An 11,089-nucleotide genomic window follows, 5' to 3' on the forward strand; every position below is an offset into this window, starting at 1 on the left:
TCAAGACTTTTTGCAAGAGGAGGTCAAAGAGGAGGGATCATCCTCATCCTCATCCTCATCCACTCACACAACCCTGATGAAGGCCACAAGCCAAAACATTCTTTATGCTGCAAGTTCCCTCCTCTGTGCATCTTAAGAGTAGGTGAAGGCAGAAAAAGACTTTTTGTTAACACAGGAGCGTCAGCATCATGAGGAAGTTATACAGGGAAAATTATTATAATAACATACAGTATTTTCAAATTGGTTTTTCATGCATGTGATTCTTGGAGATGCAGCTGTTCCAATTTTGGCTGCTGCTCTTTGTTTCTTGACCCTCTTTTTATTTTGCACAGTCTTTCTGTGTTGGATGATTTGCTATTGACAATTAATAAGAGTGCAGAAAAGGGCGCCTGCACGGCACTGCATTACATCTTCTTGCCTATTGGGCCACCATAAAGGGCAGTTTGTCCTCTTTTATCTGCTGTCGAGGCATCTAAGAGGACATTTTTGTGTCCCCAGAGAGACTATTTAACTTTTGCAGGATGCCGCTGAGGCCAAAAGGGGCAATGAGAGGATTATGGTGAATATTAAGACGTATCTTCACACCAGCACAAGTGGAGCAGAGACAACAAACTGACTCAGAAATGTCAGTTAAAGGCAGCAAAATCCATTTAAAGTTTGCTAACATCAGCTAAAATTAGCAGCCTGCAGCTGAGTGTATTGAGTTGAGCAATTGTGTGTTTTGCTGCTTATGAATTCAACTTTTCATTTATGAGAGAGAAGTTGTTGTTTCTTCTCTTTATTACACTTGCTGGGATTATCTGTCTGATGATAAATGTGACATTCCTGGATTTACAGCTATTTTTCTAATTAGGTAGAACCTTCAAATACGAAAACACAAAATACATTTAAGATATTTATTGTTGTTTGTACAGATGCAAACTTATAGTTGTAAACAGTAACACAACAGAGGAAATACTGACATCATTCAGAAGGATGCCTTTGAGAGCATCTTTCATCAACATAAAAACATAGAAAATGAAGTATTGCACTTTTTATGAGTCCCATTAAAACCATCCTGGTTCAACACCTGATGATGAGACATGACGGACAAATTCAGACTGAGTGTAGACATTAGTCTGTTTACTGGGTCATCTTAGTGAAAGACTCCCACAGAGCCGTCAGCTGCCTCTTCAGGGTCTGGGCGTCAGCGTCCAGTTTGGCCCTCAGCTCCTCTCCGTATGGAGCCAGGTTCTGCTGGATCTCCTGGGTTTTCTTGGTCAGCTGGGTCTCAAAGCTCTGGGCCAGGGGGATCATGCTCCTCTGAAACTCCTCCAGGCTCTGATCCATCTTCTCCTTTATCTCCTCGGCGTAGGGAACCATCTGGGCCTGCAGCCTGTTCACGCTCTTATCCAGCTGCCCCTTCAGCTCCTGGCTCTTCTGCAGCAGGACGGCCTTCAGGGCCTCGGGGTCCATGGTGTTGGCATAGGGAGTGGCATCCTTCTTCAGCCCCTCCACCTGCCTCTGGAGGTCAGCGACCAGCTCCTCGGCGTAAGGCTGCAGGTGGACCCCCGCGGTGGTCAGATCTTTCTCCAGGCGGGTCTTCAGCCGCTTGGCCTCCTGGGAAAACTTAGACAAGAGGTCCTGGGTCAGAGGAGCCACCTGAGTGCGCAGAGTGTCGGTGAGCTTGGTGATGGCGTCGGTGCTCTCGGAGATGAGGATGCTGCAGAGACACAGACAGAAACACAGACCTGTTAAACTGTTCTTTCTTCAGCTGAAACTTCCAGAAAAAAATCACAAAAACAAAAAGTCAAGAATTTAATGGAAATGTTCATTTTTTTAAGGCCCCAAAGAACTTTCTCAATCAGCTTCTCACTGAGTCACAGGGATCGTTTGGTGTTACGGAGAAAGACTTAAAGACTTGAAGTTTCAGGGGCTTTAAGAAGTGCATCTGTTCGATTTTGAGACTCTTACTTCACGTCCTTGCCCAGCTGGGACCGTCTGACCTGCTTCAGGGAGTCCTCAGCGGTCATGGTCACCTTGGCAACGTAGTCCCAGAAAGCATCTTTCACCATGTCCACCTGCTGCTTGGGCTGGTTTTGCCACACGATGTTGGCATTGCAACCTGCTGAGAAAAGACATTTATTGTCACATGCTGAACACTGAACAGCAACAACAACAAAATTCAAAAGCTTCCTCACCAGTGAAGACAGCGAGGGCGAGCACCACCAAGACCTTCATGACTGACACTGCAGCGGAGAGGAAACATGCACATTTAGCTCTTTGTGGTCATTCTTCATACATCTGTCAGAACCTGTGCAGGGAAACCCTCCTGCTGGTGTCTTACCTGTGTGGACGCTCGCGCAGTGAGCTGTTGAACACAGTGTGTGTGTTCTGCAGTATTTATAGGCAGCTGAGTGGTCTGAAGGGAGCACAGGAGTAAAGTCCAAACGCAGAGTGCCGTGCTGTCACCGCTGCTTCCACATCACAGCGGCGTTAACAGTGAACAGTGAGGGGCGACGATAACCCCGTCTGATGAAACCTCACCTGCTTTACACACTATCTCTTTGTGTCATTAGATCAGCTGTCAGAGCAAGAGTTATACCTGTAAAGACATGTTTGCTTTTTATTTAATAATAGCTGTAATGCCTGTCTTTATGTGACACTTTCTAAATCTTTTATCAGCTTTTATCAGTGTGTGTGTGTGTGTGTGTGTGTGTGTGTGTGTGTACACAATTGAAGTTAATGTTAGCATTGTTGTTTGACACAAGAGTCAAAAAAATTGATCTGAAACACACTTAAACACTTAATTAATGCTAATGGCAATGCTAGCATGCTGACATTTAGCAGCTATAATCTTTAGCATGTCCTTCCGTTTTAGCTTAGCAGGTTAGTAAGCTAACGTTTGCTAATTTCCAATAACCACAAAGTCCAGCTGAGGCTGATGTGAATGTCATTAGTTTTGCAGGTGTTTGCTCATAAACCAAAGCAAACAGATTAATTAATTTAACTTGATAATGACATTCGATAAAAAGTCAGCAGATCAGCAAAGTTATTGCAATTCATCCTGAGGGGAACGTCACCAAATTTCATGCCAGTGTAGCGTCAGCACTCAGTAATAAACAGCAGAGAGAATGAGGCTGTTAGTATTTCACTGTGTTGTGACATGCAGTACAAATACTGCATTGTTTCGGCTGATTATTGCAACTGAAGAAGTCCAGAGTAAACAAACACATGATTCACCACAATGTTCTTAACTTTCCACAGACAGGCCGCTGTTTATAGGTCAGTGAGATGTGAGCAGGACTTTGATCCAGATGATCCATCTGACCTGCAGATTACCTTCACAGAGGAATGTTGTGTTTCCTCATACAACGATTCCCCCCTGATAGGACGGAGGAGCTAAAGTCTTCCTCTCAGGAGAAACTGCTGATAAACATCCACATGTTTTCATATGACGCACACGAAGACCTTGAAACGAATTACAAGGAGAAAATCGATACTGTTTTATCACAAGATGCACGCAGGTCGATCTGTCCTCTGAGTGATAACCTGTCTGCGCGAGGCCTTCAAGGAACCCCTTTTTGTTTCCTTTATCAATTAAGAAAATGTTAATATTTTTCACACGTTCAGCTTCCAGAACTACTGACGTACTTTATTGAACTTTAACCCACAAGTTGACACTAACACCACCCAAGCAACCTTTAAACATATATTAACAACGTACTGCAGACGTCACCGATCCGTCCTGCACTGTACAGAGAGCCACAGGTGAGCTAACGTGCGGAGTCACGACATCAGTGGGATTTCTGTAGTTTTGCTTTAAGCTGCTGAATATTTTTAAATTGACAAAAGGTTAAATGAATATGACAGATATCACCACAGAAAATACTCATCCCAGCCTGCAGTTCCTCTGAGCTCCACACAGCTTTTTAGCACCTTTCAGCTCATTGTTTTGGTTCTTCAGCTTCAAATTTGCTGTTGTGTTAAGTCCCAGTGCTCTCATCAACCTCATTTACATCTGTCCAGCACCAGACAGACAGACATAGTTAGCGACCAGTTAGCATCTGGCAGCTAGAGAGCCAGATGTTTCCCTCAGGAGTTGGTGGAGACCAAAAATGGAGCTAAAAGGAGAGTGACTGTGACGTTCATCTGGTGGCCTGAAACATGACTCCAGTGGGACGCTAACGCTGCTCCGTACCTGCTGGATGTGCCAACATTCTTACCAGAGAAAAAAAGTCTATTAAATACAGCTTTAAGTGATCATTTTCTGTATATTAATTTGCCATTTTCACATTTAAGTGATCGCATTACTTCTTTAATCAAAGCCTTTGAGAACACTTTGGCTCAGTCGTCACTGTCTCCTGTGAACCTGCTGCACATGATGCTCTCACAGGAGTATAAAGCAAAGCGTAACCCGGTCAGACGTCAGAGAAAATGCATCACAAAAAGGCAATGACGCTTGAATTATGACGTGGAGTGACAGCAGTGACAAGAACGTGTCCAGCGGGGCAAACGGAGAAGGACTTTACACTTCAGGATGGCTATAAAACCTCTGAACGCCCACCTGAACCACACATCAGACACAGAGCGAAGACGAGCTGCTTCTGCAAGGTAACACCTTCTATTATACATTATTAGAACTAAATCAGTTTCATCTTGTACAAACTTCATTCATGTTTTCTTTTAATTCTACATTTATTTTCTTCATCCAACAGAGTCGAACTCAATCATGAAGGTCCTGGTGGTTCTCGCACTTGCTGTTTTCTCTGGTGAGTGAGTTTTTTTCTGATGAAGGAAAGTTGGATTCCTGTGAATCACAATCGCTGAATGAATGTTTGGTTTCTTCCAAACCTGCTGTTTTATCCACAGTTTGCAATGCCAACATGCTGTGGCAGGAGCCGCCCAAGAGCAGCCTGGATGTGGTGAAAGATGCTTTTTGGGACTACGTTGCTAAAGCGACACTCACTGCTGAGGACTCCCTGAAGCAGATCAGAGAGTCTGAGCTGGGACAGGAAGTGAAGTAAGAGTCATGTGACACAGAAGCCTCATGACTTCAGAAATGAAACTGTAGTTTCAGTTTAATAACAGTTTTTTTTTCTATCTCCAGTGCCAGGATCTCTCAGAGCGCTGACACAGTGAACCAGTACGTTGTTACTCTGCGTGCTCAGGCGGCTCCTCTGACTCAGGACTTCATGACTCGGTTCTCTCAGGAGGCCGAGCAGCTGAAGGCCCGTCTGGAGAAGGACATGACCGCCGTGAGCGCTAACCTGCAGCCTTACGCTGAGGAGATGGTGGCGCACCTCCAGAGGCAGGTGGAGGAGCTGAAGAAGGAGGCGGCCCCCTACGCTGAGGCCATGGACCCCGAGGCCCTGAAGGCCGTCCTGCTGCAGAAGAGCCAGGAGCTGAAGGGGCAGCTGGATATGAGCGTGAACAGGCTGCAGGCCCAGATGGTTCCCTACACCGAGGAGATGAAGGAGAAGATGGATCAGAGCCTGGAGGAGTTTCAGAGGAGCATGATCCCCCTGGCCCAGAGCTTTGAGACCCAGCTGACCCAGAAAACCCAGGAGATCCAGCAGAACCTGGCTCCATACGGAGAGGAGCTGAGGGCCAAACTGGACGCTGACGCCCAGAACCTGAAGGGGCAGCTGACGGCTCTGTGGGAGTCTTTCACTAAGATGACCCAGTAAACAGACTCAAAGCCTCCACACCCCAGACAGTTATTTTAACTTCAGCCAATGCATATTTATTAAATAAACATCCGCCTTCACACAATGTGTATTTTATTAAATAAAAATGTAAAAAACAAGTTCAGTCTTTCGGCGTCTTAATCAGCATGAAAGACAGTTTTCACACAATCAGAGTGGACATTTAGAAATCTTTATATAAATAAAAAAGTATGAAGTGAGTAAGTAAAATGTATTCAGGGAAAAATAATCTGTTACACCTTTTTCACCAACCATATATTTAAAAAAACAATTTTTTTTTAGGAAGCTGTAGCCATCAGTTATGTCAAAAACAGACCGTTGAAATCATTCAAACTCTGTACAGTCTGCATCATCATCACCTGCCTGGTTTACTTACCTGAGTCTCACCTCTGCTGCTGTATGGCTGCTGGTGGTGACACAAACCTTTCAGTCCAGACTGCAGGAAAGATTAACAGCATGTTGATGTCACTGGAAAAGTTTCTCATGTCTTCATATCGAGTGGGTTTTTCTCTCCATCTCATTTTATTGTGAGTCTTTATGTTCATTGTCCTTTCTATGTGAAGCACTCGGTGCGAATAAAGTTTGTTTATTACGATTTATATGAGCAGAGATGAAGGACACGACCAAAGACATGCAGCTTTTGTAAGAAATGGTATTTATCAGTTTCCAAGAGGTATGTACAGTTCATATATACCGTTCCATATGTAACATAAAAAAGGCAACACAAGTAGTGATGGATTGTGAACGTGACATGCAGTACAGTATACTCCTTCCTGACAGCTGCTCAACTCCTCTGTAACCAATAAATCACCTTTAAACAAGCAAATGACATTCATTCACTGCACATCAAGACAGATTTTACAGTAAAAAAAAAAAAAAGAATGAAATTCTAAACAGGAGCGACAGGCACTGAACTCAATGACAAAAACAGAGCTCTGCAACGTCTCTTAATGTGTTACGTCTTTCTACAGTCTATTGGTTTGTGTCGAGGGTCCACAGTCAAAGAATTCCTGACCGATCGCTTTATGAGTTAAACTTCTGATCGATCAGGTGGTTCATCTTACAGGATTAAATGCATTAGATTTACATTATTACCTCCTATTCAGCACATTTGATGAAGCATGATCTGGGAAACCAATAACATGACAACGGCCGAATCGGCTGACGGGTTGAGTTGATGGGACACACGGTCGTGTACATGGCATAGTCTGTTCGTCCATAGTGAGTCTGTCCGTCTGCGGGTCGATAACCCGCCGCTCAGTCTAACCGATAGTGACGCCGAATCCGCACTGGAACTTGTTCTTGCGGTGGTTGAGGAAGGTGCAGAGGACCAGGGAGAGCGGCAGCGGCAGCAGCTTCTTTTCTAACGTTGCACCAACTATCCAGTTACTGTCTAGTGAACCTGAGAGAGGAGCAGGAGGCAGAATATGAGATGGTCCAAATGTAAAACAGGACACGTGACATTTCATAAAAAAAGTGATAAAAACATCAAATATCTGCAGATATACACGCCTGTGTACTGTCCTGTTTATCATCTGTGGATGAGGGACGAGCACAACATTTTAGGAAATCTGCTTATTTGCTTTATTGTGTGACAAATATCTTGGCTGGATGTATAAACACAATCAGGCTCAAAATCTCAAGAAACCTGCTGTTAAATTTTAATAACGGCTTGTAAACACATCAACTTCACAGCTAACTTTTCCCATTTTACATGTATAACGTTCACATTTGGCAGGTAAAAAAGTAAAGACTCACAGCTCCCTGTGCAGGATTCACAGGGGTTTATGCACAGCGTACCTTTAAACTGTAAATTGGCTTTAGGCACATCTAGCTGATAGCCGAACGACACGCTGGTGTCTTGCATGCGGGAGCTCGCCTCAAACTCCACGCCGACCTGCAACTGTTCAGAGCAGCAGACAGTTAGATGCTGATGGATGCAGATACATGAAAAACTCCATAAGCACAGCAGGACTCCACAAACATGAAAACACAGCAGGGAGCATTTACGTTTCCTTTATTTCATCTAATTATTGGCTTTACTGCACCGTTTGTGTCCTATTCTAGTCGATTCTGACAAAACAGGGAAAGCAAAAGGCAACAAACATACCTGCTCGTTGGCTTTGTGATAGTATGAAGCATGAGCGCCCGCCGAGCCGAGCGTCAACGTGGCGATGTAGTTGCTGCCTGCACAGAGGAAGGTTATTCAATATTATTGCCTCATTGTGCACAGGTTAAGTGGATCCAGACGACGCGCTCACAATGACCTGAGTCTCACCTGTGTATCTGCCCACTAAAGACATCACTGTGCCTTCCTCTCCTGGCCTGCGGTGGTAAACCAGCTCCCCTCCCAGAGCCAGAGACGGCGTTATGGACTGGAGGTAGTGTGTGACAACAATACCTGACAGGAGGACAACAAGAGGTTCAGAACAGAATCCAAAATCGTTTGAGGATAGAAAGTGATTTTAGTCTTTGGATGACGAAACGGTCACATGACTGCAGTCTGGATCCACGAAGACCTACCAGAGCCGACGAGGACATCTGGGTTCCCAAGTGTAACTGTTGCAGTGAAATCTTCTCCCCTGATCTCAGCGTCACCTTGCCAGTTCACAAACTTGTTCTGCTGTGTCTGAGGACATGAAAGACACAAACATCATAACGTAACTGACTTTCAAAAGGTGATATCAAATCAATATTTGAGATATTCTAAAATCTGATGATGATATAATGTGGGAAATGTGGGATCTTTACCTGGAAGGCCACTTTGGATCGTATTCTGCTGGTGATCTGGTGGATGATCTGGGCGTTAAGGCTGCCAGTGCTGTCCATGTCTCCCACCATGACGGGAAAAAACTGAGCAGAAAGAGCGATGCATTATAGCGTGGTTCATCTATAAAGACAATAAAGTCGTCTTACAGATGGGATTCACTTTACTGCAGCGTACCTCAGCTGGACCCATCTGCTTTGATCCAACGTATGTAGCACCGAACCTGTAGGAGGACTCTCCCATGGTGCTCAGCATCACAGTGTGATTGACCTTAAAGAGAGTTTGAAAGGACACGATTAAAAATGCACCACTGACACATCTGCAGCTCGCTCTCTTTGCTCTGATCCATGATGGACTGACCTGGAAGTGATTGCTTAGGCCCTTGTTGACAACAAGCCGGACGCCTTCCATCTGCATCGGGAAAACCTCTGAGGAGAAAAACACACAGAGATGCAGGTAAGACAGGAAAGCAACACCTTTAAAGTGCCTGTACCAAGGACATGCTCGGAGCTCCACAGATCCCCTTCCTCAATTGTCTCCACTTACCTTTGCACTTGCGATGGCACTCATCAAATGCACCCGGGTTCGGCAAAGGGTTTTCCGCCTCCTGCTGCTGTCCTGAGGCTGCATCGGTGGGGGATAGAACTGAGGAAACCGGAGGCATCCCAAAGCCCGGCGGCACCGTCAACCCCGGGACGGCGGCGGCACCAGCAGAGGCCGGCGGTGGAGGGTTGGGGGAGCTGGCAGCCAAAGCACTGCCCATTCTGGCAGAGAGAAATTAAAGGATAAAGTAAGAGAGGGTGAATGACTGACTGGGTTAAAACCAAGACCAGCCAGGTCATCAAAAGATGGAGAGATCTGCAAGAGAAGGAAGCAGAGGTCAACATATCCTGTGTGGGTCCAGCCACAAATATTCTGGATCCTACATTTCCCATGATGCAATGCTACGGTCTTTCAACAGAGCTCTCATGCTTGATTAAAACCCTTGTGTTTCAGATTCCACATGTCCAATCTGTAATGCAGACCTCCAGTTAAAAAGTAGAGGTATAAATGGTCTACAGTGCAGCATCCACGGTCCAGAGGATGATACAGGTGGGAGAGAAGAACCTGACAACTCAAGACAGCTGGTTGTTTCCCATTTAACATATAAAACATTTGCAACAAGAGCAACAAACCCTGATGACATCACCAGAGTCAAAACCTCCTCCAGAGTAACAGAAGATATCAAACAAATGGCTGTTCAACGCTTACCTTGATGAGTAATGTGAGCTTCATGAGTACAATGGCTGGAGTGCCCCTTTAACCTTTCACTCAGCTCAGCCTCATTCATCAAGTTACAGCCGCGGCACGTAAGAAACGCGTGCTAATATCAATTAACAATAATATTATGTAATGTAAATGAATAAGGAAACAGCGACCGCTAACTACTTTCTTTATTAGCTGTTGCTTTTTCATGATTTGAATGAAACCTGCCTCATCTACAAGCCAGTATGAAGAGTTAGCTATGCTAGCTCGTTAGCCGTTTACTGCAGCGGTTACTGGCTGCTTGCTAGCTTGTCAACCAGCTGACTGCCTTAAAACACACAGTTGCCGCTGGTGGAGGAAGAAAAAGACCATTTTGTCACATGGTAACAGCAGAAAAAACTAATATGGTGCTAACGTGTGGATAATGTTTCCAGGAAAAGCTCTTGTTATTTAAGACACAGAGGTAACGATAGCTACTCACGTTGTGATTTTCAGAGGACGATGCAGCCGGAAGTTGAATTCAGTGGCACCAAGGAAGAAGATGCGAATGCCGCTAAGGCCCGCCTATTTTCTCAAGACAGATTATGATTGGATGATGACCGCGACTGTCAAGAAGTGATTGGCAGATACACCTGACAATCATTTATTGTGCGTGAAGAATCGAAGGCGTGACTTTATGTCGATTACGTCACGCCCACACTCAAACACTATTTGCTAATCGAGATGCAGTCAGTTGCAGAGGGGCGGGATTTTAGATTCTCAGGTTACCGATTGGAGGAGAGCTGATGGCGTCATCGGCAGGCAGCAGAGCGGGTGTAGTGAAATGTCATGAACAAATAGCTTCAAGGTCAAACGGCAGCCTGAGGGTCCTGGGACGAAGCCACAAAGCTCCCAAAAACACAGTTTATTGAATTTGAAGCTGAAGCACAGCAGCTCCGCTCAGGAGTCACAAACCTGAAGCTTCATGTGTAAAAAACTGCAGCTTTCACACTGAAACATGGCGTACTCATGGAGTACACACAAGTATGAAAGTGTGCAGCCAGGTCCTGCTCACCTGTCCTTCACACATCCCAATCCACCTGAAACTGAGCCCACCTACTCACCTCACCTTGGCTCCTCCTATAAACTCTGCACATAACTGTTAAGGGGCCCCACCTGTCACCTCCTGTCCAATCATCAATGAGCAATCGTGTTGCAGAGCAGGGACTGGTGTGCACAGAAGGTGCCTGTGGCAGGAGGTGAAAGCATGTGGAGGAGTGGAAGCCAACAGCAGTCCCAGATTACATAAGACACAGGTAGAAGACACAGAAGTGGATCCGTCAATCGTATTTGGTACCTTTCTCTGTGCACACTGACGGCAGCTTCAGTACTACCCAGAAATCACCAGTTA

The 11,089-nt window shown here is 45.2% G+C and overlaps 3 protein-coding genes across 3 annotated transcripts; 1 reads left to right on the plus strand and 2 right to left on the minus strand.

The window, feature by feature from the left end:
- Positions 1–1,122: 1,122 nt before the first annotated feature.
- On the minus strand, positions 1,123–2,220 carry LOC143335478 (apolipoprotein A-IV-like). The gene is made up of 3 exons (XM_076754942.1): positions 2,181–2,220; positions 1,954–2,104; positions 1,123–1,702 (listed from the first exon to the last, which is right to left on the minus strand). Exons 1-3 carry the CDS (start codon positions 2,218–2,220, stop codon positions 1,123–1,125), a joined length of 771 nt encoding a protein of 256 aa, XP_076611057.1.
- A 2,481-nt stretch (positions 2,221–4,701) lies between these two features.
- On the plus strand, positions 4,702–5,669 carry LOC143335566 (uncharacterized). The gene is made up of 3 exons (XM_076755094.1): positions 4,702–4,751; positions 4,852–5,002; positions 5,090–5,669. Exons 1-3 carry the CDS (start codon positions 4,712–4,714, stop codon positions 5,667–5,669), a joined length of 771 nt encoding a protein of 256 aa, XP_076611209.1. The 5' UTR covers positions 4,702–4,711.
- Positions 5,670–6,255: 586 nt separating this feature from the next.
- Positions 6,256–10,397, minus strand: tomm40l (translocase of outer mitochondrial membrane 40 homolog, like). Its single transcript, XM_076755439.1, has 10 exons — positions 10,181–10,397; positions 9,001–9,218; positions 8,815–8,882; positions 8,632–8,724; positions 8,439–8,540; positions 8,211–8,316; positions 7,966–8,088; positions 7,798–7,874; positions 7,488–7,590; positions 6,256–7,089 (listed from the first exon to the last, which is right to left on the minus strand). The coding sequence occupies exons 2-10, from the start codon at positions 9,215–9,217 to the stop codon at positions 6,950–6,952; spliced, it is 1,029 nt and encodes a 342-aa protein (XP_076611554.1). The 5' UTR covers position 9,218; positions 10,181–10,397; the 3' UTR covers positions 6,256–6,949.
- Positions 10,398–11,089: the final 692 nt, after the last annotated feature.

This window comes from Chaetodon auriga, chromosome 17 (assembly GCF_051107435.1).
Source record: "Chaetodon auriga isolate fChaAug3 chromosome 17, fChaAug3.hap1, whole genome shotgun sequence".
Lineage (NCBI taxonomy): Eukaryota > Metazoa > Chordata > Actinopteri > Chaetodontiformes > Chaetodontidae > Chaetodon > Chaetodon auriga.

Coding starts and splice junctions, on each gene's coding strand:
- LOC143335478 (XM_076754942.1), bottom strand. CDS start 2,220: ATGAAGGTCTTGGTGGTGCTCGCCCTCGCTGTCTTCACTG. Junction 2,105..2,180: donor CGCCCTCGCTGTCTTCACTG/GTGAGGAAGCTT, acceptor TTTTCTCAGCAG/GTTGCAATGCCAACATCGTG. Junction 1,703..1,953: donor CAGCTGGGCAAGGACGTGAA/GTAAGAGTCTCA, acceptor GTGTCTCTGCAG/CATCCTCATCTCCGAGAGCA.
- LOC143335566 (XM_076755094.1), top strand. CDS start 4,712: ATGAAGGTCCTGGTGGTTCTCGCACTTGCTGTTTTCTCTG. Junction 4,752..4,851: donor CGCACTTGCTGTTTTCTCTG/GTGAGTGAGTTT, acceptor TTTTATCCACAG/TTTGCAATGCCAACATGCTG. Junction 5,003..5,089: donor GAGCTGGGACAGGAAGTGAA/GTAAGAGTCATG, acceptor TTCTATCTCCAG/TGCCAGGATCTCTCAGAGCG.
- tomm40l (XM_076755439.1), bottom strand. CDS start 9,217: ATGGGCAGTGCTTTGGCTGCCAGCTCCCCCAACCCTCCACCGCCGGCC. Junction 8,883..9,000: donor GTGCCATCGCAAGTGCAAAG/GTAAGTGGAGAC, acceptor TTTTCTCCTCAG/AGGTTTTCCCGATGCAGATG. Junction 8,089..8,210: donor AGATGTCCTCGTCGGCTCTG/GTAGGTCTTCGT, acceptor TCCTCCTGTCAG/GTATTGTTGTCACACACTAC.